Below are 27,913 nucleotides of genomic sequence, written 5' to 3' on the forward strand. Positions count from 1 at the left end.
AACCACCACCACCAGTATTTCCACAGGCAATCACAAACATCCATGCCCATGGCGGGATTCGAACCTGCAGCCTTTTGGCTGGAGAGCAGATACACTAACCACTCAGCTGGCCAGGCTGGCAATTAGTTGGCTTTTAAAAAGTAGTGTAGGTTGAGCCAAGAAATAAGTGATATAGCTATCAACAAGCTTCTTGCCCCTTGCTAAAGTGTCCATGTTCATTGGTATGTACATTGAAGGCCAATGATTTATATGCTATCTCTGGAATCTTAAGGCACTAGTCAAATATCTGAAACTTTAGATTCAAATGTAATTAATTGTGAAAATAATATTATATATATATAATACATACCAAAATCTGCTGTAACAGCTCTACATACTCTTGCTCTTCATGATGAAGCTGATTTAACATATTTTCTAGTTTATTCATTTGCTCTCGAGCAACCTACCATAAAAAAGTCAATATTTAGTAATTTTCAGTTGATAATAATATTAACAATAATAATAAAATCATCACTATATATATCATCAATTTCCTGATATATGTATTCTCAAGGGATGTAGAGGATATTATAACAATACTACAAGATTAAGTTTATATTATTTCTCTATTATAAGAACTCTATGAACACTACATACCTTTTTTCCTGAATTCATTATTTAAAAATTCACTTAGTGTTAGATAGCCACATGTAACTGATTATTCTGCCTCAGAATAATCAGTTACATGTGGCTAACCTAACCTAACCTCACCTACAAACTGGCCAAACATTTACCCAAATCACTCTCCCCACACACACATACAGGCAACTCCCCCTTGTTTATAAAAAATTCACTGCACTTACTAATACAAAATTTAACCTTGACAAACAATATGGTGAGCTTTGACATTACTTCACTGTTCAGCAATGCTTTGGTAGAGACCCTTGACTTGATTAAGCCACATTTCGCCTCTGATATAACTGAGCCATTCAAATTCATCATATATTCCAATGACTTATGGAAAAGAAAAATATATTAACATAGCTTGTTGGAATGCTATGGGTTTCTACTACCCTGCTAGCCAACTTCTACATAGAACACTTTGAACACCAAGCACTCAACACAGCTACGATGAAACCAATGGTCTGGTTAAACTATGTTGAATGATGTGTTTGCCATCTGGCCTCAAGACCCAGACACACTGAATACATTTTCAGCATATCTCAACAGCCAGCTTCACTGTAGAAAAAGGTAACAATTGTGTCCCCTTTCTAGATACACTAGTGACAAGACTTCCTAATGGCTCATCATCCTTTTCCATTTACAGAAAACCCACAGGAAGGTACTTACATAAGCAATCACACCATCCATCCCAACAGTATAGCATCCTCAAAACACTTACAGAGTCAGGGGCTATTTGTTCAAATAGCCCTTAAAACTGAGCTTAGGAACCTTCTAACACCTTTTTAGTCAATGGCTGCAATCCATGTAAAATAGATAAAATAATAAAACATGCATCCCCAACCCCTTCTACAACCAACAAACATGATCACAGAAAAACTATTCCAATCCCATATATTAAAGGCACATCAAAAAAATATAGCTGAAGTTCTCTCAAAATAGATCTTCATTCCATTTTTAAACCACTCATGCAGCAAACTACCTTCATCTGCTCTCTTAAAGATCAACTTCATGCACATCCTGGAATGTATAAAGTTCCTTGTGCCTGCAGTTTAAAAAAAAAAAAAAACATCTGCAATGATCTTTATGGCAACTCAGGGCTAGCAGACCATGCTCTGGATACTCCTTCACATAACATTAAATGGAAGATGACATCAGTTTTACACAGAAGTTGCTACAGGCCTGAAAGATTGTTTTTGGAATCAGCATTTGCAATAAAGCATTCTGCCAACTTCAACAAGTATGGTTGCATTATTCTGCCTAAGATCTGGGAGACAGTCATTATGAGACAAGACAGCCTAACCTTTTCAAATAAACTCAGTTAAATGCTCATGGAGAGCACCTTAGTTCAGGGTCAGTTACAAACTGAACAGTTTCTAATGTTTTAATGTAGTGCTTGTGTGCTTATCACAGTTATAATTTGTGCTCTGATGATGCTGGGTAGAAAATCCCAAAAATTAGTAAGTTCAATAAATTAATTTATTTTTTCATCTCTTGGTATTGTTTATACCAGGAAGGACTAATCTGAGTAATATGATCTAGTGTTGGGTAAGTGTAGAGGAATGTCTGATATTCTGGTTGGGAGTTGAACAATTTAACTTTAGGTTGCTGCTTATAGCAAATACTTCAGTTTTGCTTCTGGCTTGCTCAGTAGAACTAGGAAAAGGGAGTCAGTTGTATTTGTGGACATTAAAGTTACCAAGAAGGATAATCTCACTATTTGGATAGTGGACAGCAGAAAATCAAACTTCACAGATACTGATGAGTATGTTTTATAGGTCGTAATTGTTATTTAATTAAACCTGCTAGTTTCACCACATATGCTAATTGCTTCGTCTAGGTTAAGAAGAACAAAAACAAATATACAATAGGTGGTAAATATGAATCATTACATAATAAAAACCAAATATGTAGGAATTGTTACACAAAAATAAAAGTGAAAACAGAAACACTTAGAGAGTGGAAGCTGGCACAGGTCAGTCATTGTTCAGCAGGCGTGCACGACAGTTTGCAGAAAAATTAAAGTCAGATGTGTTGAAAGATCTTATAAGTGACTTTCAAATGTCACATAAAATCATTCCTTGGTTTCTGTTGAGAGTACCTTGTGAGTAGATTACCATTGTAGCCTCTTTGATGTTGTGGGTGTTTATGTTGTGTTCTATGTAAGGCATGAAGCTCTTGTCCCATTCAAATATTGCATTGAGTTTGAGAGAAATGAAATGCAAGGTTTGAGCTGACTTCTCTGTTGTTATTGATATCTCCAATATGCATCTTCTGCCTTATTTCTAAGCTTCTAGATGTTTGCCCCATGTAAGTAAGGCCACAAAAACATGGAATATTGTTAATTCCATGATGTTTGTTGAAAGGGTTGTGGTCCTTAGGCAAGTGTAAAACAGTTCGTACAGTCACAATGGGTTTGAAGGCCACTCATATGTTGTGAAATTTTAGGAGACTGGCAATTTTTAAAGTTATTATTATTATTATTATTATCTGAGACCTCCAGGGAGTCAAGGACTCATCGAGGGAGGCTAAGTTACCCAACCCAGCTATCATACCTTCCCTTAAATTCATTTACACTAGATGCACTCACTACCCATAAGGGCAAATTATTCCACTCACTCACTGCTCTCTGGGAGAAAAACCTAGCTCTTAACCCTTTCTTAACTGAGAACAACCTTAACTTTCATGGATGCCTCATGTTCTCTCCCTGCCTTCCATAATACGAAAAATTTCATCATTTGAAATGCTATAACACCCATTCAAAAGTTTATAGACCTCTATCATATCACCCCCTTTTTCTCATGTTAACCAGAGTCTGTAAACGACATACTTGCAATCTGTCCTAATAATCTAAATCCCATAATCCGGATATAATCTTTGTAACTCTTCTTTGCACCCATTCCACAGCTTCTTTATACGCTTGGAATCCAGGAGACCAAATCTGCGCACAGTAATCCAAGTGTGGTCTTATCAAATTCATTAGATTAATTTGTCAATATAAGGAATGGAAACCAAGGCGATGTAGTGAATCTGTTGTGGAAAGGGAGTAGGACAGTATTCTTTGTACCATTTTTTTTTTTAGAATATCCAATGCTAACCAATAATAGAAGAGAATGTAATTCTTCTTTTGGTGTTCCTTAATCTTTTATAATAGAGATTGCCCACTTTTTCAGCATAAGTACAATACCTAATTTTTGCAATATATGGCGCAACGAAGAGAAATGTATACAACGAGCTGTAGGAGTGGGTTTACGGTATATGTTAAGAGAGATGCATCCTTCTGCTTTTTCTGGAAATTAGAATGTCTAGGAAATGTAATTTTCCTTCATTTTCAAGTTCTAAAGTGAATTTGATTTTATGGTGGAAGGAGTTAATCAATGAAAGAAAATAGCGTAACTCAGCCACACTGTGTTCCTGTATTATAAATATGTCATCTACATATCTCCACCAAAGTGACAGTTTAGGATTTGTAGATAACAAGAAATCTTTTTCAAAGTTTTCCATGAATGAGTCAGCACATAGAGAAGATAGAGGGCTTTCCATTGTTGTTGTTATCCTTTGGAGAGTCTTAGTTGTTTCCATGTGCTCCTTGAACTGCTTTGGCTATATTGATGATTTTGTTTGTATAGAGCTGTTGTTCAGGATTAGGATCTATTTCTTGCAAGGTTGCTGTAATTGCTGGACAGGTAAAAATGTGAGTGGTTGTCAGTTCAGTATTTGGGCAGTTGTTGCAGTTTCTATATGTTCTCATAACATCTGTATTGATCTTCATTCCTCTATAATGTCCTGTTAGTAGACTTGCTATCGTGATGGAGGTCCTTCTGTCAGCACTGATTTCGGGAATTTGATGTTATATCACTGATTTCAGCGGAATTAGTTTAGCTTTTGCTAGTGTGTTACCATCAGCAAGAGTTATCATGTCAGTTTCTTGGTTGAGTTCTCTGACCTCTTTTGCTAATTTATCAGCTGCTTCAATGTAATCAATGCCTACACGAGCAGGAATCCACTGTAAAATGAAACTTTCTTCTAAACACTCTATTTGATTAAGAGATTATGAGCGTCATATGTGAGCCTGGTATTGCCATTTTTGATTACCTCCATAGCTGATCTTGAGTCATTGTAAATTATAATTCTCTCTGATTGTTGAGATGATGATAATTTTAAGTAGGTGTCAAGTGCTTTATTTATTGCATACTGGTAAAACTGGAAGCAATTCTCCCAGATCCAACTTTTACTGAACGTTTTTCACCTTTTGGGAGTAGGAGAACACCAGCGCCTCCATTAATCATACTGGTGTCTAACAATCCATTGGTATAACAAATAACCTGTTTGGAGGATGAAAGAAGTTTGATAGTATTGGACTTTCCATTGTAAAGCCAGATAGTTGTTTGTAAATTTTTCCATTCCATCAGGAAAAAATTTCAGTTCTCAGACAGTGTCTAAATAGTTGAGAGACGTCTTGATTGAATAGAGTATCTATAATTGCCATAACTTCATCCACAGGAACATTTGTGAACAACGATACAATATCCAGACTAACTAGAATGTCTGTTGGTGAGATACAATTTCTCCTAATTTTTTCTACAAAGTGTTGCGAATTTTTGATGTAGGAGCTCGTGTGTCTAATATCTGGCTAATGTGCTTCATTATATTAGCCAGATATTTAGAAACAAATAAACAAGTGAACTAATACCATCTACGATAGGCAGAAGAGGTATATTAGTTTTGTGTACCTTGGATGTTCCATATAATCATGGAGGTAAGAGGTACATAGTCTCTCACATAGTATCATATTCTTATCTATCCATTCCTGAATTTGACTTTTCCATCACTTTTGAGATAGTGATTGGAATTTGGAATTATTTTTCTCTCCTTCCATTCTCTTGGGATTTTACCAGAGGTGAGACTTAAATTAAACAGCCTAGTCAAAGATATTGCCAGTTCCCCTGTACATTCTTGTAAAATGAAAGATGATATTCCATCCAATCACAAAGCAGTATTTGCATTCAGCTTCTGAAATATCCTGGCATTGTATTTGCCAGGGAAATAGGACAAACAGCAAAAAGTCAACTACTGGAACAAATGCTGAAACACACCACAACTCAACATCACCAGAGTTCAAGATTGGTACTATCAACATAGAAGTTTGAATGGCAAAGAAATGAAACTAGAAGAATTGGATAAGTACCAGATCTACATAATAATGGTGACTGAAAAAAAAAAAAAAAAAAAAAAAAAAACTGGTGAGATCTTTTTAAGCAATAAATACAAAATGTTATATTCAGACTTATTTGTACCTATGGTCCCACAGAAAGTTCTACTAAAGTAGAAATGGAAGAATTTGAGGCTTTAGAGAAAGCAACTGACACAATGAAAATGGAAAAGTTGGTCCTTGTTAGGGATCTAAATAACAGAGTACGAAAGGATTTCAGACATACAGAAATGTTGGAAGTTTATTTTTCACTTGGTAAGACTATAATAAATTTAGTTTAATCCTTTATCCAAGTGTGAGCAAACAAAGTTTGCGCCTGAAAATATCCACTGAGGTAAAGTAGTACAACACCGGGCAACTCGTAGCAAAGGTGGACCCAGCTAACATCACTCCTATCTCAGTATCTCTCATAATGCAAAACACATCTCCTTGCGGATATGTATAAAGTTATGCATTAAGGGAAGGGCCGCTACAAAGACTAGTTTCGATCTTTATTGAAGTCTTTTCAGTGGGAGCCAGGCCTAGTAGTGGAGATACCAGGCAGAAGCAATGCCGACGTCATCATCTTTACCTATAGAAGTTGCCAAAAGGTGTGCCACCTTTTTATTAAATTACTCCAGATTTAGAGAAAGATGTTGAAAGTTTATTTTTCCCTTGGTTAGACTTAGAGAACAAAGCTAATAATAATGGCAAATACCTGTTCAATTTCTGTTCATGACATGGACTGGTTATTACTAACACAATTTTCCAACATAAAAATGTGCATAAAATCACATGAACAAGAGGCAAGGAATAAGAAAAGTCTCATTGACTATGTTATTGCTGATAGTGATTTTTCCCACTGGTGCAGGACATGAGAGTGTATAGAGGATTTGAAATTGGAAGATCACCATTTAGTCTTGAACAGAATAAAATCAAATTTCATATTAAAAACAACAACGAAAGTTTTAATAAATCAAATAAAAGTTGAGCAGCTCTCAAATGTGAACTGTAGACTAAAATACACAAACATTATTGAAGAAAAAAATGAGAGTTTGAGAACAAGAACTAAATCTTGGAGATTCATTCGCAAGTCCTGAAGAAAACATGACTGATTCAGCCAGAGAGGCATCAGGTAAGGTTGTCTGCAAGGATAGAAAAATCAGAACTTCATAGTGGACACAGGAAGTTAAAGACGCAGTGAACGAAAGGAACAAATATATCGAAAGTTCCTGGCAAATAAGTTAGCTTGTGTTCATAGAGAATGCAAAGACAAATGTAAGAAAGCTAAACACTGCGTAAAACTAGTTAAACAAAAGTCATGGAAGACTTTGGTAAGAACAAAAGAAAAGAAATATCGGGAAGGTGGCAAGAAATTCTGTAGGCTGTTGAAAAGCTAAAAAATGGAGGAAAGCGAGTTGTAAAAGGAATCACAGATGATAAAGGTGACATGAAAACTGGAGAAAAAGATATCCTTGAAGTATGTCGTAATTACTTCGAAAAATTGCTAAATGAAACAATCAGTGACAGCACATTGGTAAAAAACACTGACCAGGCATGCAATCAGGAATACATATCCATACATGAAGTAGAAAAAGCCATCAAAAGCCTGAAATGTGGAAAGGCAATATGGTAGATGATATTCGACCAGAAATGCTCAAGTATGGAGGTATAAATGTCTTACAGTGGCTGCACTGCATAGTTCAGAAGGATTGGACAGAGGGACGAATTCCAGATGATTGGAGTAGAGCTCTCATGGTACCCATATATAAAAAGGTAAATAAAACTAAATGTGAGAATTACACAGGTATACTTGAGAAACAGTTGAGAAGAATTGTGGAAGAGAAGCTTGGTGAAGAATAAGCGGGATTCAGGCCAAACAGAGGCTGTCGAGATCAGATTTTCACTTCACGACAAATAGTTGAGAAATCTTCTTCTTCTTCTCTTCCGTCTAAGACGGGTTGAGTCTTCTCTTGAGCAGGATCTTCCGGTCTTCCCTATTCCTTGCTGTTCAAAAAAGTTCCTTATATGTTCTGCATCCCGAGATGTTCTTTATTAATTTCAGCCAGGTAATTCTTGGTCTTTCAGGTCTTCTTTTTACAGTTGGAAAAGTATTGATTAGAACATTAGGAAGTCTGTCTGCGTCCATTCGTACAGTGTGTCCATCCAAACCATCTCAGTTGTTGTTTTCTAATTTTTTCTATTATTGTCTTTTTTATACAATAGTTCTTGTCTGACTGTGATGTTTGTTTTCTTTTCTATCCAACTTGTTCTATTTATTTTTCTTAAGCATTTCATTTCAAATGCCAGCAGTTTTTTCTCCTCTCTTTTTTTAACTGTCCACGGTTCTGCTCCACAGATGACTGTTGGTATAATTATTGCTTCATATAATTTGAATTTGGCTTGCTTAGATATCTTGTTTGTTTTCCAGATTTTCTGTAATTTTCCCATGGTGGTCCATCCTATCGCTATTCTGTGTTTGATTGTTTTGAGTTCATCTATTGTTTCTGTTAGTTTTGATCCAAGGTATATGAAGTTGTCTACTTGTTCTATTTGTTCTACGTTTAGGGTGGCTGAGATGGTAGTTCTGTTCCTCCCTATTTTCATCACTTTTGTCTTTTGTATATTTATTGTCATGTCATATGTTTTACAGGTTTTGTTTAGCTTGTTGATCAACTTTTGTAGTTCATTTGGGGTTCTTGCAAGAAGGACGAGATCATCTGTATATTTGATATTATTTATGTTTAAACCATTGACATTGATTCCAGGCTCATTATCTATTGCCTTCTTTACAACTTCTTCTAGATATATGTTGAATAGGCATGGGGATAATGGGCATCCTTGTATTACTCCTTTTTGGATCTCTATGGGTTCTGTTGTGAGTGTGTCCTTTTTAATTATTGCATTTGTCTTAGAGTAATATTTTATCAGAAACTGTATTATATATTTGCCTATTGCTTTTTCTAGTAGAATTTTAAGAAGGATTTCTCTGTTGATGTTATCGAAAGCTTGTTTAAAGTCCACAAAACAACAATATAGTTCTTTATGGTCTTCCCAGCTGAGCTTTGCTAGTTGGTGCATGTATAAATTTGGTCTATTGTTGAATAGTTTCCTCGGAAACCAGCTTGTTCTATGCCTATCATTTCTTTGTAGGTGTTTTTTAATCTATTTTGTATAATTCTTATGAATATTTTATAGGTGTGAGGGAGTAAATTGATTGGACTGTAATTTCTGCAGTCTCTTTTGTCTCCTTTCTTGTATATTGGGATGATCTTTCCAGTTCTCCAGTCATCTGGGATCTCTCCTGTTTGTAGTATTTTATTGAATAGGGTTGTTAAATATTCTATTGATATGCTGCCTCAATGACCACAGTTCAGTAGGGATAGTATCAATGCCTGGTGCTTTATTGTTTTTCATCTGTTTTATTGCACATCTAACTTCTTCTTGTAAAATTTTTGGGTGATCATTATTTTCTTCTATTGTTGGCATTGTAGTTTTGTTTCCTTGGTGGAAGATAGTCTTAAAATGGTTTGACCAGATTTTTCTTATATATTCAATATTCCCGGTTTCAGTCATCTTGTTGATTATCGTTGTTACTGCTTTTGCTGAGAATTCCTTTGTAATTTCTCTTACAGTATCATGGAAGACTTTTAGGTTGTTTTGTTGGTATGCTTCTTGGCATTTCTTAGCTTTTTCTTCTAACCATTTTTCTTTGGCTTTTTTGTATAGGTTATCAACTTTATTTTTTTAGTGCTCTGTATTTTTTTCTATTCTCTTCATTGTTTTGTTGGTTGACAAGTATCTTGGCCTCTCTTTTCTCTTCTATTGTAGCTATGATTTCTTGGGTTATCCATTGTTTGTTTATTTTGGGTTTAGAACCTAGAGTGTCTTTTGCAATTGATAACACTGTTTCTTTTCCTTCTTCCCAGTATTTTCTGCTGTTCTGGAAGATGGAGGTTTTTAATTTCAATTTCCTAAAATTTAGGAATGTGTTAGCAGAACTAATCTTAGGTGGTATGGTCACTTAAACAGAATGGGAGAGGAATGATTAGCAAAACAAGTGTTCTCTGCTAGGTTTGCAGGGAAAAAAAAAGATCCAGAAGAAGATCAAGATATAGGTGGATTGATATGGGAAAATGTGCTTTAGAAGATAGAAATATAAGATCTGATAATGTTAAAGTCTTGACAGGTAACAGATTGATTTGGAGGAAAATTGTAAATTGAGAAATCATGGGAAAATAACAGAGATCTGTGCTTAAGTTTTGTAGATCTGAAAAAAGCATATTACAAGTTGCCAAGAGAGAAGCTATTCAAAAGGTTACAGTAGTATGGTGTCAGTGAAGCATTATATCAAGCAATACTTAGTCATAGAATTGAAAGAAGTACAGGAAGATGGTTTAATGTTAAATCTAGTGTCAGACAAAGATGTACATTATCCCCTTCTGTTATTCATTATCTCTATGGATCACATTATGAAGGAAAGTGACATTAAACCTGATATCAAAATTGGAGATGCTAATGTCAGTTCTTTTCTTTATGCAAATGATGTTATATTTCTAAATAAATTCGCTACAAGTCTGCAAGATTCCCTGACTAAATTGAATAACTGTCTTAATAGATATGGAGGTCAGCAATAACAATTCAAAGACAATGAAAATATACAGAAGCACTGAAAATATCAACTGCATTGTGAATGGAGAACCTACAGAACAAGTAAAACATTTCAGCTATTTTGGCACAATTTTTAGTGAAGATGGTAAAATAAATATGGAAATAGACAACAGAATCAACAAAGCTGGTATGGTAAGAAGTCAACTGAATTTATATGGAATAAGAGAGAAATTAGTCAAAACACTAAATTAGCTGTATACAAGACAATGTTCTAACTAATTTTAACTTATGTGTCTGAGAGCTGGATTACAAGTAACACACTTGACCAAAGACTATAGATCGCAGATATGAGAGTCTCCTGAGAAAGATTAGGGGGCATGAACAGATGGCATCAATGACAATATGATATTAAAAATGAGGATATTAGGAAAGAACTTGACATTGTTAAAATTTAGGAATGTGTTAGCAGAGCAAATCTTAGGTGGTATGGTCACTTAAACAGAATGGGAGAGGAATGATTAGCAAAACAAGTGTTCTCTGCTAGGTTTGCAGGAAAAAAAAAAAAAAAAAAGATCCAGAAGAAGATCAAGATATAGGTGAATTGATATGGTAAAATGTGCCTTAGAAGACAGAAATATAAGATCTGATAATGTTAAAGTCTTGACAGGTAACAGATTGATTTGGAGGAAAATTGTAAATAGGAAGTTGGTAATGATGTAAATTTTTCATGTAGTACTATCATATCCTGTATGCTCCTTTGAGGGTACATGTCAGGAATTTGATGATGAACTATTTGCTTGTAAATACCTTTTAAGTTATTTATTTATTTAATTAATGAAGATATGGTCAGAGGTTCAAATCCTGTACGTTGGAGTAGAGCTCTCATAGTATCCATGTTATTTGTTTATATTAAACTGTTGATACCCATCCCTGTGTCATTCCTGAAGTCTAAACAGTCACCATACTATTTGCTACTTACAAAGAGAAATTCTCTAATCAAATAAGCAGGAGACAAATTGTTTTTTTTTTTTTTAACATCATTCAGCACAAACTAAGTTTAAATACCAAGGTCGTAGCACTGATTTTCAGAAGTAGAGGAGTGATAGAGAGAGCAGATGAGCAATACATAATTAGGCAAAGATACAAAGCAAGAAAAAGTTAAAAAGATCACATTCAAGATTTGGTATCCTCTGGGACAGCATATCACACTGCAGAAAAGGACATGCCAACCTTGTTGGAGAAAGATTCGTGCGAAGTGCAATATGTACAGTTCATGTGTGTGTGGGGGGAGTGCTACAGCTATAATTTGGAATTTCTTCGAAAAATAGGTCAGGTTTTTGAATATCCGTAGATGTACATCATTTAGGTTTGCAATTTATGATGTTATTGTTGGTAAAGTGGATGGTGAAGAAAATGAAATGACCATATAATACAGGCAATGGGAGGAGACACTCCCAAATATGTTGCCTATACAGAGAGAGCATCCAGTTTTCATGCTATTTCATAGCCTGAACAGTGTCTCCCTGCATATCACACTACTGCCTTTCTCTAGGCATAATATAGTAGTGCAGGTGGCAGCAAGTCAGGCACAAACTGATGGAAATCTCCCTCGCATTACCATTGGGTTTAGTCCTGGCAGCTAGCCTATAATCTTGAATGCGAGAAGCCTTGAATTATAGTATGTCTGAAATGCACTTAAATGATGTATCACTCGCACCACAAGTTAAAGAAAGAAGGGGACAGAAACTGGAACTCTGCTTCAGAGACCAAAAATAGCATCAACCACATCAGGCCTGCAATAAGTACTTCAGGGGAGATTACTGACGTTACACTTGTAAACATTTGTCTATACTGTGGATTTAACAAACAATATATACGCACACAAGAATGCGAAATTCCTTTGCTATTTCATTCTTCTTACTACCACACAGAACTAACTTCGCTGATAGCGACAGTAAACTTACTATTTAACCTATAAAGATTAAATTAAAAAATAAATAAAAAATAAAAGGTTACTATAAACATATTAAACTTATTATAACAACACACTGTATAGCACTTCAATGTTTTCATTGCTCCTCAGAATATTACAGCAGTGATATCCAGTGCTTTTTCTAGTAATTAGATCTGACAGTCATAGAATAAGATTCTTAATTAAAATAAAAGTCTAGTTTTTTTTTAAAAAAGAATTTTCTTTCAAAAGAACACATAAATAGCAATGCAATAAATGAGATTCTCATTAAAATTATTAATTTAAAGAAATTCTGTTTTTATGTACTCCCTCCCAAAAGAAGAGGAAGGTCCTGCATGCATACATTGAATGCAGTAGCGTTGTTGCAAAGTGTTGCAAAGGATGAGATGAAGTAAAACCACCAAAAAACTGAAATGTGGAAAGGCAACTGGAATGGATAAAATTTGAGCACAAATGCTCAAATATGAAGGTATAAAAGTTTTACAGTGGCCACTCTGCATAATTCTGAAGGCATGGTCAGAGGATCAAATCCGAGATAGTCGGAGTAGAGTTCTCATAGTATCCATCTATAAAAAGGGAAATAAAACTGAATGTGAGCATCACAGAGATATTTCCTACTGAATGTTCCTGGTAAGATTTATGCAAGTATACTTCAGAAATGGAAAAGAAAAATTGTGGAAGGAAAGCTTGGTGAACAACAAGCAGGATATAGACCAAATAGAGGTTATCAGGATGAGATTTTTACTTTAAGGCAAATACTTCAGAAATCTTGGAAATATAACAAGGATTTGCATTTAAGTTTCATAGATCTGGAAAAAGGTATATGACATGGTGCATACAGGAAAGTTCTTCAAAAGCTTGTGAGTCATTTACACTATACAAAGCAGTTAAATCTAATATCAACACTATGTTAATCTTAGCTCTTACTTTAACATGTTCGCTGCCAACTACGAGTATACTCGTAGTTGGTATATGAGCCTCACAAGCCAACTGTGAATATACTCATATGTCGATTACCGACCTACTATACCAAGAACGAGTTAACCCTTAGTATAAGTACCTTAATTTGGATCCTTCGCTTGTGAAAACAGCGGAGAGTACGTCTGGGGACTTGGTAGAAGGGAAATAATTTCAGCTAAAATATAGTATATTATATATGTGCCTCAAAAGCCAATATATTCGTATGTCGATTACTGACCTCCTATGCCAAGCAAAAATTAACCTGTAATTTGTAAATCAAATTAAAAATAATAAAATGAAATTAATAAAATAAAAATAAATTTATTCAAATTACGAATGATACACTTTAAAACAATTTTCCACGAACAATGCTGATTTTTCCTGGCAAACAGGACAATGTTTTTTGTCCTGTTTGTTTCACGTACATACTTGGCATGGCTTACTCAGGCGCTTCTTTTTTTTCTGTAGGTGGTAAAATTTCCAAATAATGAAGATCCCGAATCCTGCTGATATTCTGTGATGCTGTAAGCTCAACCATTCTAACAAAAACTGAGATAAATTGATCTCCAAATTTTAACGCAGTCATAGCATTTCCAGTAATTATATTATAAAATTCATGTGCATTTTGAATGTATATATCAAAAATGGGGTTGCTTAAGGGTCAAAGCTGTATAACTGAGAGGAGACCTCCACATAGCCTTTAAAGGAATGCGGAGAACTGATACTGAATAGGTTCTATACCCTGGATGTATAAATTGGATACTGACAGAACAAGGATGGGCTGGCAATTTGGGATTTAGCCGACCAAATTGTATTCTTATTGGCTTAAACCAATATACAAAATGATGGTACAACATGACAAAATTTCATACCTGCAAGGGCATCGCCCGGTTAAACAAGGTCCCCGTTGTTTTTGCCAGGGAACCAGGGCGAACAACGAAAAGCCAGCAACTGGTTCCCTGGCAAAAACAACGGGGACCGTAAAGATTGGTACTATCAACATAAGAAGCCTGAATGGCAAAGAAATGGAGCTAGCTGAAGAATCAGATAAGTACCAGATCGACATAATAGAGGTGACTGAAACAAAATAGACAAAAACTGGTGAGATCTTTCTGAGCAATAAATACAAAATGTTATATTCAGGCAATGACAATCAAGGAAAAGAAGGAGTACCCATAGTATTCAACACAAAATACGAGGCTAATCTTTTTGAATGGCAGTCATTCTCAAGTAGAGTGATCTGGGCTAATATCAGAATGGGGAATTGGACAATGAGACTTATTTGTGCCTATGGTCCTACCGAAGGCTCTACAAAGGTAGCAGTGGAGGAATTTTTTGAGGCTTTAGAAAAAGCAACTGACACAATGAAAAAGGAAAATTTGGTCCTTGTTGGGGATCTAAATAGCAGAGTAGGAAGTGATTGTCAGAGATGTTTTGGGAAAATTTGGAGAAAAGAGCAAAGCTAATAATAATGGCAAATACCTGTTGGATTTCTGCCAATGACATGGACTGGTTATTACTAACACCATGTTCCAACATAAAAATGTGCACAAATTCACATGGAGAGAAGAGGCAAGGAATAAGAAAAGTCTCACTGACTATGTTATTGTTGATAGCGATGTTTTCTCCCTGGTACAGAACACCAGAGTGTACATAGGATTTGAAATTGGAAGCGATCACTATTTAGTCTTGAACAGGATAAAATTGAATTTCATATTGAAAAGAATGACATGTAAGAAAGTTTTAAAGCGAATAAAAGTTGAGCAGCTCTCAGATGTGAACCGTAGACTAAAATACACAAAGATTATTGAAGAAAAAATGAAAGAGTTTGAGAACAAGAACAAAACCTTGAAGAAAACCCTGACTGATTCAGTCAGAGAGGCATGTGGTGAGGTTGTCTGCAAGGATAGAAAAATCAGAGCTCTATGGTGGACACAGGAAGTTAAACAGGCAGTGAAGGAAAAGAAGAAAGCATATCAAAAGTTCTTGGCAAGTAAGTCAGCTTGTGCTCTTAGAGAATACAGAGATAAATGTAAGAAAGCTAAACACTATGTAAAACTAGCTAAAGTCATGGAAGGATATTAGCAAAATCAGAAAATGGAAAATAAGATAATATTCAATACATGGAAAATAAGATGATAAAGGTGACATGAAAACGGGAAAAAAAGATACCCTTGAAGAGTGCAGTAATTATTTCGAAAACTTGAAATGAAACAAAGCAGTGATAGCACAGTAGTAAAAAACACTCAACAGGCATACAGTCAGGAATACATATCCATACTTGAAGTAGAAAAAGCCATCAAAGGCTTGAAATGTGGAAAGGCAGAAGGAGTAGATGATATTCGACCAGAAATGCTGAAGTATGGTGTTATAAAAGTCTAACAGTGGTTGCACTGCATAGTTCAGAAGGTCTGGAGAGAGGGACGAATTCCTGATGATTAAAGTAGAGCTCTAATAGTTCCCATATATATAAAAGGGGAAATAAAACTGAATGTGAGAATTACAGAGGTATTTCTCTACTGAGTGTTCCTGGGAAGATTTATGCCAGTATACTGGAAAAACGGTTGAGAAGAATTGTGGAAGAAAAGCTTGGTGAAGAACAAGCTGGATTCAAGCCAAATAGAGGCCGTGAAGATCAGATCTTCACTTTACGACAATTAGTCGAGAAAGCATGGGAATATAACAAAGATCTGTATTTAAGTTTTGTCGATCTGGAAAAGGCATATGACAAGGTGCCAAGAGAGAAGCTATTCAATACGTTAAAGTTATATGATGTCAACGGGGCATTATATCAAGCAATACTTAGTCTTTATTTGAGTTGCAAGTTAGCAGTTAGAATTGAAGGACCTACAGGAAGATGGTTTAATGTTAAATCTGGTGTGAGACAAGGATGTACATTATCCTCTCTGTTATTCATTATCTATATGGATCACATTATGAAGGAAAGTGGTATTAAACATGATATCAGAATTGGAGATGTTAATGTCAGCTCTTTGCTTTATGCGGACGATGTTATACTTCTAAATAAATCCGCTACAAGTTTGCAAGATTCCCTAACTAAATTGAATAACTGTTGTAACAGATATGGTATGAAGGTCAGCAATAAAGACAAAGACAATGAAAATAGGTAGAATCATTGAAAATGTCAACTGTGTTTTGAATGGGGAACCAGTGGAAGAAGTAAAACATTTCAGCTACTTGAGCACGATTTTTACTGAAGATGGTAAATTAAATATAGAAATAGACAACAGAATCAGCAAAGCTGGTATAGTATGAAGTCAATTGAATAAATTCATATGGAATAAGAGAGAAATTAGTCAAAACACTAAATTAGCTGTATACAAGACAGTGTTCAAACCACTTTTAACTTATGGGAGAGGTGGGTCAGAAGTAAAACACTTGACGAAAGACTAGAGACCGCAGATATAGAGTCCTGAGAAAGATTAGGCATGAACAGATGGCATCAATGGCATGGCAATATCATATTAAAAAGGAGGATATAAGGAAAGAATTTGACATTGTGAGCATCCAAGAATGCGTTAGCAGAGCTAATCTCAGATGGCATGGTCACTTAAACACAATGGTTGAGGAAAGATTAGCAAAACAAGTGTTCTCGGCCAGCTTGACAGGAAAACGACCCAGAGGAAGACCAAAATATAGGTGGATTGATACGGTACAAAGTGCCTTAGACGATAGAAATATATAAGATCTGATAATGATATTGGAGTCTTGACAAGTAACAAACTGATTTGGAGGAAAATTGAACATAGGAAGTTTGTAATGAGGTAAATTTTGCATGAAGTACTATCATACCTGTGCACCCCTTGATACAAGTCAGGAATTTGATGATGATGATGATATCAAAAATGCATATTGCCAATTTCTTTGGCCATCTTATTGTCTTTTGTAAGGCGGAATAGTAAGACAGCATCTGATCAAAAAGATCGATTCCTGACATACCCAAATTGTAGTCCCTAAAGATATTTGGTTTTAATTGAATTTTACAATTCCGATTTTTCGCTTCAACCATTTCAAATTTGTGCATATTTGAAATGGAAAGTACTTCCCTCTTATCCTTCCATTTGCGATGATGATGAATCATCATCGCAAATGGAATTCATCATCATTAAATTCATCATCGCTCATATTAGCGTAAGCTTCTAATTCTTTATCAGCAAGTTTTCTTTTAATGGTCATGGCGAAACTGATGGTTTTTAGAGACTAAACGCAATAAACACAGTAGTCAGTGCATATAATATATAGGTGGGGGTAATACGAAATTACTCGTAGTTGGCATATGAAACAAAATTCTGTCTGATAAGCCGGCTACGAAATTACTCGTAGTGACCTTGAAGACGCAAAAGCGCTTGGTGTGCGGGAACAAACTATGCCCAAGGAGCATGGCAGCGAACGTGTTAAGCAGATGATGTTATACTTCTGAATAAATCCAGTACAATTCTGCAAGATTTCCTAACTAAACTGAATAACTGTTGTAATAAATTTGGTATGAAAATCAGCAATAAAAAGACAAAGAAAATGAAAAGCAGAAAGACTGAAAATATCAACTGCATACTGAATAGAGAATCTATAGAACAATTCAAACATTTCAAGTATTTAGACTTAATTTTTAGTGAAGATGGCAAATTAAATATGGAAATAGACATACAGAATAGGCAAAGCTGGTATGATGGGTAGCCAGATGAATAAATTCATATGGAATAAGAGAGAAATTAGTCATCATCATCATCATCATCAAATTCCTGCCATGTACCCTCAAGGGGTGTACAGGATATGACAGTACTACATGAAAAAATTACATCATTACTAACTTCCTATCTACAATTTTCCACCAAATCAGTCTGTTACTTGTCAAGACTCCAACATTATCAGATCTTATATTTCTATCGTCCAAGGCACTTTGTACCGTATCAATCCACCTACTGTGTATCTTGGTCTTCCTCTGGGTCGTTTTCCTGCCAACCTGGCAGAGAATACTTGTTTTGCTAATCTTTCCTCTCCCATTCTATTTAAGTGACCATACCATCTGAGATTAGCTCTGCTAACGCATTCCTGGATGCTGACAATGTCAAGTTCTTTCCTAATATCCTCATTTTTAATATGATATTGCCATTGATGCCATCTGTTCACGCCTCTAATCTTTCTCAGGACTCTCATATCTGCGGTCTCTAGTCTTTGGTCAAGTGTTTTACTTCTGACCCAGCTCTCAGATCCATAAGTTAAAATTGGTTTGAACACAGTCTTGTATACAGCTAATTTAGTGTTCCGACTAATTTCTTTCTTATTCCATATGAATTTATTCAATTGACTTCCCACGATACCAGCTTTTCTGATTCTGTTGTCTATTTCTATATTTAGTTTACCATCTTCACTAAAAATTGTGCTGAAGTAGCTGAAATGTTTTACTTGTTCCATAGGTTCTCCATTCACAACACAGTTGACATTTTCAATGATTCTGCCTATTTTCATTGTCTTTGTCTTTTTATTGCTGACCTTCATACCATATCTATTACAACAGCTATTCAATTTAGTCAGAGAATCTTGCAGACTTGTAGCGGATTTATTTAGAAGTATAACATCATCCGCATAAAGCAAAGAGCTGACATTAACATCTCCAATTTTGATATCGGGTTTAATACCACATTCCTTCATAATGTGATCCATATAGATAATGAATAACAGAGGGGATAATGTACATCCTTATCTCACACCAGATTTAACATTAAACCATCTTCCTGTACTTCCTTCAATTCTAACTGCTGACTCACAACTCAAATAAAGACTAAGTATTGCTTGATATAATGCCCCATTGACACCATATAACTGCAGCGTATTGAATAGCTTCTCTCTTGGCACCTTGTCATATGCCTTTTCCAAATCGACAAAACTTAAATACAGATCTTTGTTATATTCCCATGCTTTCTCGACTATTTGTCGTAAAGTGAAGATCTGATCCTGACAGCCTCTATTTGGCCTGAATCCAGCTTGTTCTTCACCAAGCTTTTCTTCCACAATTCTTCTCAACCGTTTCTCAAGTATACTTGCATAGATCTTGCCAGGAACACTCAGTAGGGAAATACCTCTGTAATTCTCACATTCAGTTTTATTTCCCTTTTTATATATGGGTACTATGAGAGCTCTACTCCAATCATCGGGAATTCGTCCCTCTGTCCAGGCTTTCTGAACCATGCAGTGCAGCCACTGTAAGACTCTTATACCACCATACTTCAGCATTTCTGGTCGAATATCATCTACTCCTGCTGCCTTTCCACATTTCAAGCCTTTGATGGCTTTTTCTACTTCAAGTATGGATATGTATTCCTGACTGCATGCCTGGTCAGTGTTTTTTTACCACTGTGCTGTCATCACTGCTTGTTTCATTTAGCAGTTTTTCAAAGTAATTACTCCATACTTCAAGGATATCTTTTTCTCCTGTTTTCATTTCACCTTTATCATCTCTAATTCCTTTTACAGCACTCTTTCCTCCATTCCTAAGCTTCTTCAACAACCTCCAAAATAATTTGCCACCTTCTTGATATTTATTTTCTATATTCTTGCCAAAGTCCTCCCATGACTTTTGTTTAGCTAGTTTTACACACTGTTTAGCTTTCTTACATTTGTCTCTGTATTCTGTAAGAGTAAAAGCTGACTTATTTGCCAGGAACTTTTGATATGCTTTCTTCTTTTCCTTCACTGCCTCTTTAACTTCCTGTGTCCACCAGGGAGTTCTGATTTTTTTATCTTTGCACACAACCTCACCACATGCCTCTCTGGCAGAATCAATCAATGTTTTCTTCAGAGTTTGCCACTGAATCTCCAAGGTTTGATTCCTGCTCTCAAACTCTTTCATTTTCTTTTCAATAATATTTCTGTATTTTAGTCTACAGTTTACATCTGAGAGCTGCTCAACTTTTATTCGCTTTAAAACTTTCTTACATGTTATTCTTTTCAATATGAAATTCAATTTTATCCTGCTCAAGACTAAATAGTGATCACTTCCAATTTCAAATCCTCTGTACACTCTGGTGTCCTGCACCAGGGAGAAAACATCACTATCAACAATAACATAGTCAATGAGACTTTTCTTATTCCTAGCCTCTTCTCTCCATGTGAATTTGTGCACATTTTTATGTTGGAACATGGTGTTAGTAATAACCAGTCCATGTCCTGAGCAGAAATCCAACAGATATTTGCCATTATTATTAGCTTTGCTCTTTTCTCCAAATTTTCCCAAAATATTTTTGTATGTCTCACAATCATTTCCTACTCTACTATTTAGATCCCCAACAAGGACCAACATTTCCTTTTTCATTGTGTCAGTTGCTTTTTCTAAAGCCTCAAAAAATTCCTCCACTTCTACCTTAGTAGAACCTTCTGTGGGACCATAGGCACAAATAAGTCTCATTGTCCAGTTCCCCATTCTCATATTTGCCCACATTACTCTACTTGAGACTGACTGCCATTCAAGAAAATTAGCCTCGTATTTTGTGTTGAATACTATGGCTACTCCTTCTTTTCCTTGATTGTTATTTTCTGAATATAACATTTTGTATTTATTGCTCAGAAAGATCTCACCAGTTTTGGTCTTTTTTGTTTCAGTCACCCCTATTATGTCGATCTGGTACTTATCTAATTCCTCAGCTAGCTCCATTTCTTTGCCATTCAGGCTTCTTACGTTGATAGTACCGATCTTTAACTCTGGTGATGTTGAGTTGGGGTTTGTTTTCAGATTTGTTCCAGTAGCTGACTTTTCATTGTTCGCCCTGGTTCCCTGGCGAAAACAACGGGGGCCTTGTTTAACCGGGCGACGCCCCAGCCGGCATGAAATTTTGTCATGTTGTACCATCATTTTTTATTTTGGTTTAACCAATAAGAATACAATTTGGTCGGCTAAATCCCAAATTGCCAGCCCATCCTCGTTCGTTCAGTATCAAAGTAGATACCCAACAGGGTGCACCACGAGAAGGTGAGGATTGGACATTAGGTCAGAAGCCCTGGTCGGTTCTCCGCATTCCTTTAAAGGCTATGTGGAGGTCTCCTCTCAGTTATACAGCTTTGACCCTTAAGCACCCCTTAAGAGAAATTAGTCAAAACATTAAATTAGCTGTAGAACGTTTTTTACCTTGATATATACTATGATAAAGATACCAAGCAATTTTATAAGCTAGGTTTTAATCCTTTTCCCCAAGTAAATCAGGTTTGTGCATGAACATAGTTCAGGTATGATTGAAACTAGCAGAACTAAATATACAGTTGTGTGCTGCTATAGACCAGGTGATGGAATGGATGGTGGAGATAGTATGCATAAGCAAATAGAAGAAATGAGTGGAAGGAGGAAAATTATTATGGGAGATTTCAACTAAGGTAACATTGATTGGAAGGAGGAGAGATCACATGGGAGGAAGGAATTGGATTTTATGCAGTTATTAAGGGATAACTATCTGCGACAGCATGTAATGGAAAATACTAGGGTTCAGAGAGTGCTTGACCTGGTAACTGCATCTGAGAATTTGGCTGTAACGAATGTGACCACGTTGCCACCAATTGGTGAGAGTGATCATAGGGTCTTGACTTGAGAGGTGGCTAAAGGTGTGGAATTTACAATTAAGACAGGGTACATGTGAAATTATCGGGCTGGTAAGTATGACAAGCTTAGGAGATTGACTGGTTCAGTGCCATGGCATGTACAACTGCAAGGGCTAAAATTTTATAGTGCACGGGAGGCGGTTAAGAAGTGTTTGCATGAAGCAATGGCTGACTGTATACCTAGAGTCCAAATAATAAATCAAGTAGGGGTTAAATGGATGAATAACACCTTTAAGCTTGAGCTGCAACAAAAGAAACAACTATGGGATTTAAGGAATTTAAGGAGAAAGGTGACCGACAGGCACATGAACGGTATAAAGTGCAGGCTAGAAGGGTAACGAGTGTGGTAAGAAAAGCAAAAAAGGATTATGAAAGAACATTGGCCATACAGGCTAAAGAGAATCCTAAACAGTTTTTTCGATATGTTGCAAGTAAAAGAAAAAATGTATATGGCAGAATGATTTTAAAGAATGCCGATGGTGGGGAGGAAACCGAATCAGTTGATATAGTTGAATTACTGAGCGAGCACTTTGCAAGAATATATCTTCCAGGTGGTGACATTGCAGAAATGAATGAACTAATAGAGTATACGGGAATTGTGGTGAATGAAGTGGAGGTGAGTAGTCTATTGCAAAATCTCAATGTCAATACATCTGTAGGATTGGATGGTATACCAGCTCGTGTCATATGTGAAGCAGCTAAAGAATTGTCAGTACCCTTGACCATTGTGTTTAATTTACGTCTCGGGTCTGGGTTAGTCTCAAGGGGGTGGAAAGAGGGGAAAAATAGTTCCACTGCATAAAGGAGGTTCCAAGACTGCTGTTGTAAATTACCGACCGATTAGCATGTCAGGAATCGTTGTCAAGGTCTTGGAGAAATTAGTCAAGAGAAGAATACAGGATTGGATAGATGAAAATGGGATACTGTATGGGGGACAACATGGTTTTGTGAAGGGAAGATCATGCCTCAGGAATTTGCTCCCGTTTTATAACACAGTGACGGCTGAACTGGATAAGGGTAATGGGTTTACAGTGATACTGCTAGACCTGGCTAAGGTATTTGATAGGATACCACATGAAACTCTAATCAGTAAACTGGAGCAGATGGGGATGGATAGGAGGGTGGTTGATGGAGAGATACCAGAGTGTGGTTTATTCAGGAGTGGAGTCCAAAAGACGGCTTGTGACTAGTGGTGTGCCACAGGTTTCTGTTCTTGGACCACTACTTTTCAATTTGTTCATTAACGATATAGGAAAGGATCTGAGAGGAAGTGTTCACTTGTTTGCTGATGATGCAAAGTTGGGTAGAGCAATTGTGAGTGCACAGGATGTCAAAATTTTGCAAAATGATTTGGATACTTTGGAGGACTGGGCTAAGGAAAATGGACGTCAATTTAATGTGGCAAAGTGTAAGGTTATGCATTTTGGGGTGAAAAGATTAGCAGCAATATATCACATTGGTGGAACCCTACTCCAGGAGATTGATGAGGCCAGGGATTTGGGAGTGTTGGTGGATAGGGAGTTGAAGTTTAGGGGGCACATTGCAAAAGTGGCTAAATCAGCTCATCAAATCACTTTGGTTGCTGAAAAATACTTTAACAAGCAGAGACAAACAAGTTATTGTTCCACTATATGGAGCCTTAATAAGACCCCATCTAGACTACTGTGCCCAGATATGGGCGCCAGGGTTTCTTCTTGAAGGGGAGGAAGTGGAGCGGATCCAGAGACGAGTGACCAAGATGATAGCAGGTCTGTGGAATGAACTTCATGAGAACAGGTTGAAGATTTGTGGGTTACAGAAATTGGTCGATAGGCAGAAGAGGGGTGATATGATTGAGACATTCAAATTACTGAAGGGTTTCTATAGGATTAATCCAGAAGATATTTTTGAGAATAGGATTGGTGGTGGGAGGACCAGGGGCCATACATGAAAGCTGGGCAAGAATGTGGTTAGCAGGGGTGTTAGAGCTAGGTTTTTTTACTTGGAGAGTGGTGAATGAGTGGAATAAGCTGCCAGAGTCTGTTGTCGGTACTATGACCATGAATGAGTTTAAATCGAGGTATGATAGATACTGTGTGAATGTCGAATAGTTGTTCTTGAGATGATGTTAGGGCCTCCCTGGATGAGTCTGTCGACTCCTTGGAGTTGCCCGAAATAATAACAATAATATTGTCGGAGGTGGAGGAAATGTGAATCTGAAATTTAGGGGACACATGGCCAAAATTGTGAAGACAACACAGGTTTCTGGGAATGATGCAGAGGACACTGATTTGTAGAAGTAGGGAGATTCTTGTTCCATTGTATAAGGTTTTGATTAGGCCAAAGATGGACTATTATGCCCAGATGTGGTCACCTGGCTTTCAGAAGGATGAAGAGATGTTGGAGAGGGTCCAGAGGCGACTGACTAAGGCAGTTTCTAGCTGTAAGGTGGTTTCTGGAATGTCGAGTATGAGGAAAGATTGAGAAGATGCAACTTGCAGAGTCTGGTAGACAGGAGGAGGAGGAGGGGGAGATATGATAGAGACCTACAAGTTATTAAGGGTTGTTATAGGATCAATGCTGGAGAGGTTCTACAGAAAATAGTGGAAGATCAGGGGAGAACCAGGGGTCATCCCTGGAAGCAGGTTTTTTTCATGCAGAGTTGTGAATGATTGGAATATCTTGCCTGAGAGTGTGGTGTCTGCAGAGAATTTGAGTGTTTAAAGCATGGTATGATGAGCTGTGTGTTTGATAAAAGGACCTCCTAGATGAGTCTTTGACTCCATGGGGGTCTTGGGTAATAATAATAATAACTCATAGTAAAGGTGGAGTAGGCTCTAATCACTTTCCTTAGTATTTCCCCTAATGCAAAGGCCACTACCCAGACCAGTTTCGACCTTTATTGAGGTCTCGTCAGTGGGAGCCAGACCCAGAAATGCCAAGGTTGAAGTAATGCAGAGCTTATAAATTTTACCTAAACAAGTTGCCACAAGGTGCTTTGACATTATTAAATAAAAATCTCAGAATGAGAGTAAGATGTAGAAAGTTTTTTACATTGGGTATATACTATGTTAAAGATACCAAGCAATTTTATAAGCCAATTTTTAATCCTTTTTCCCAAGTAAGGAAACAGACAGGTCTGAGGCAACTCGTAGTAAAAAAGCACATCCGCGAGGGGATGTGCTTTGCATTAGGGGAAATACTAAGGAAAGTGATCAGAGCTTACTCCATCTTTACTAAGAGTTGCCTCAGACCTGAACTATGTTCAGGTGTAAACTTGACTTACTTGTCTGTTTGCTTACTTGGGAAAAAGGATTAAAACCTAGCTTATAAAATTGCTTGGTATCTTTAACATAGTATATACCCAAGGTAAAAAACTTTCTACATCTTATTCTCATCCTGAGATTTTTATTTAATAAGGTCAAAGCACCTTGTGGCAACTTGTTTAGGTAAAATTTATAAGCTCTGCAATTACTTCAACCTTGGCATTTCTGGGTCTGGCTCCCACTGATGAGACCTCAATAAAGGTCGAAACCAGTCTGTCGAAACCCTTGCCTTTAATGCATAGCATCATACATCTCCGCAAGGGGATGTGCTATGCATTACGGGGAAATACTAAAGAAAGTGATCAGAGTTTACTCCATCTTTACTATGAGTTACCTCAGACCTGAACTATGTTCAGGCACAAACTTGACTTACTTCTCTGTTTGCTTACTTGGGAAAAAGGATCAAAACCTAGCTTATAAAATTGCTTGGTATCTTTAACATAGTATATACCCAAGGTAAAAAACTTTCTACATCTTATTCTCATCCTGAGATTTTTATTTAATAAGGTCAAAGCACCTTGTGGCAACTTGTTTAGGTAAAATTTATAAGCTCTGCATTACTTCAACCTTGGCATTTCTGGGTCTGGCTCCCACTGACGAGACCTCAATAAAGGTCGAAACCCTTGCCTTTAATGCATAGCATCATACATCTCCGCAAGGGGATGTGCCATGCATTACGGGGAAATACTAAAGAAAGTGATCAGAGTTTACTCCACCTTTACTATGAGTTGCCTCGGACCTGAACTATGTTCAGGCACAAACTTGACTTACTTCTCTGTTTGCTTACTTGGGAAAAAGGTTTAAAACCTAGCTTATAAAATTGCTTGGTATCTTTAACTAAATTAGCTGTATACAAGACAGTTTTCAAATCAATTTTAACTTATGGATCTGAGAGCTGTGTTAGAAATAAAACTCTTGATCAAAGACTGGAAATCACAGATATGAGAGTTCTGAGAAAGATTAGTGTAGTGAACAGGTGACATTAATGTGGCATATCGTATTGAAAATGAGGATAACAGGAAAGAACTTGGCATTGCTAGAATTCAAGAATGTGTTAGCAGAGCTAATCTCAGGTGGTATGGTCTCACTTAAGACAGAATTGGAGAGGAAAGATTAGCAAAACACATGTTCTTTATCAGGATGGCAGGAGAAAGACTAACAGGATATAAGTGGACTGAATATACTAAAAAAGTGCCTTAGAAGACAGAAATAAATATAAGATCTGATAATGTTGGAGTCTTTAGAGGTAACAGATTAATTTGGAAGAAAATTGTTGATTGGATGTTAGTATTGGTGTAATTTTTACATGTAGTGCAATTATAATATTCTGTATCCCCCCCCCACACACACACATTTCTGGGTCTGGCTCTACCACATATCAGGAATTTGATGATGAAAACACATTTGGATGGAATGAAAGTCTCATGTGATTAGCTGCAATATAATAAACTAACCCAAAATCAAAATGTGGCCCATGGTACTGCATTTGAATTAGAAATTTTAAAACATATATTAAAAGAAAATACAAATGATTTGCTAATGGTGCAATTATAGGCAAGATTTGCTTGAAACTTGCTGTATAAGATGGATATGCTGCCATCTTAGTTTTTTAGAATGATGACATCACATTCAATGATCAATATGCTGAAAGTCACAACTTGCTGTTGAAAATTATATATTTGAGATTAACCTTTGAAAAGATCTAAAATGTTAAAAGAATAACATGAAACTCAAACGAAAACATTTTCAATAGATACGATACTGTCAACTTCCATTAAGTGAAACATATGATTGACAGAGATGCAGTTTTTATTACATTTTGTAGCTTGCTTAAAGAATTAAGCATTTGGGAAAAAAATTGACAAACAGGAAAACCATATTCAGGAGGCAGAGAGATTTATATATATACATATAAATCATCTTCACTTTCACTTTAATGAAAAATCTGATGAGAACAGAAAATGAAGATGAATATCATGGAGAAAATCAGTACACCCATCAAAGAGACTGTTTATGGACCATTGATGCTGTTTAATCAAGGGGAAAATATTTATAAATCTACTATGTAGTTTCTGCTTCTTTCTATAATATGACTCTTAAATTTCCAATATATTACAGCTAACGAATAAAATTAATATTGCCAATAAAATGCTAAGTAAAATAAATTCTGAATGGCAGACTTTGCAGAACATTAGCAATTAAAACTTACCGGTTCATCAGTCTTTTCTAAATTTTTCATGAGCAAAGTAACTTGCTTGATACACTTCTTAAGTTGCATTAGTCGTTCAACTATTAAATTTGTATCAGGCTAAAAAATATAATAAGAAAGTCCTAAACATACAATGTATAAATTTCAAACAGTGTTCAAATAGACATAAAATTAATTCTCAATATAGTAAAAGGCACGCAATGCAAACAACTACTGAAAAATCCTAATGAAAAACTTAAAACTAATGAAAAACTTAAGGGCAATAATTCTATTTTGAAAGAAATTCATGAGACCAAACTTTTCAACTACAAGAAACTATTCTTTTGATTCCTATGGGTTACCTATAGTAAGTATCAACTGTAGTTTATGATCATTTACTGGAATATGCCCTCAAGAATGTA

The 27,913-nt window shown here is 36.2% G+C and overlaps 1 protein-coding gene across 5 annotated transcripts in view; it reads right to left on the bottom strand.

Moving 5' to 3' along the window:
* The window catches only part of LOC150104886 (uncharacterized), a 695,785-nt gene that overhangs the window by 540,630 nt on the left and 127,242 nt on the right, over nucleotides 1-27,913 (bottom strand). For all 5 annotated transcript variants that reach the window (XM_090395398.1, XM_090395401.1, XM_090395397.1 and 2 more), the window contains exons 5-6: nucleotides 27,513-27,611; nucleotides 350-442 (exon numbers count right to left, since the gene is read on the bottom strand). In XM_090395398.1, coding sequence (XP_090251524.1) covers nucleotides 350-442; nucleotides 27,513-27,611 — 192 coding nt within the window. The remainder of the gene's footprint in view (nucleotides 1-349; nucleotides 443-27,512; nucleotides 27,612-27,913) is intronic.

The sequence above is a fragment of the Typopeltis vanoorti genome, chromosome 7 (genome assembly GCF_054136105.1).
Source record: "Typopeltis vanoorti isolate ZY-2024b chromosome 7, IOZ_Tvanoo_1.0, whole genome shotgun sequence".
Classification (NCBI taxonomy): domain Eukaryota; kingdom Metazoa; phylum Arthropoda; class Arachnida; order Uropygi; family Thelyphonidae; genus Typopeltis; species Typopeltis vanoorti.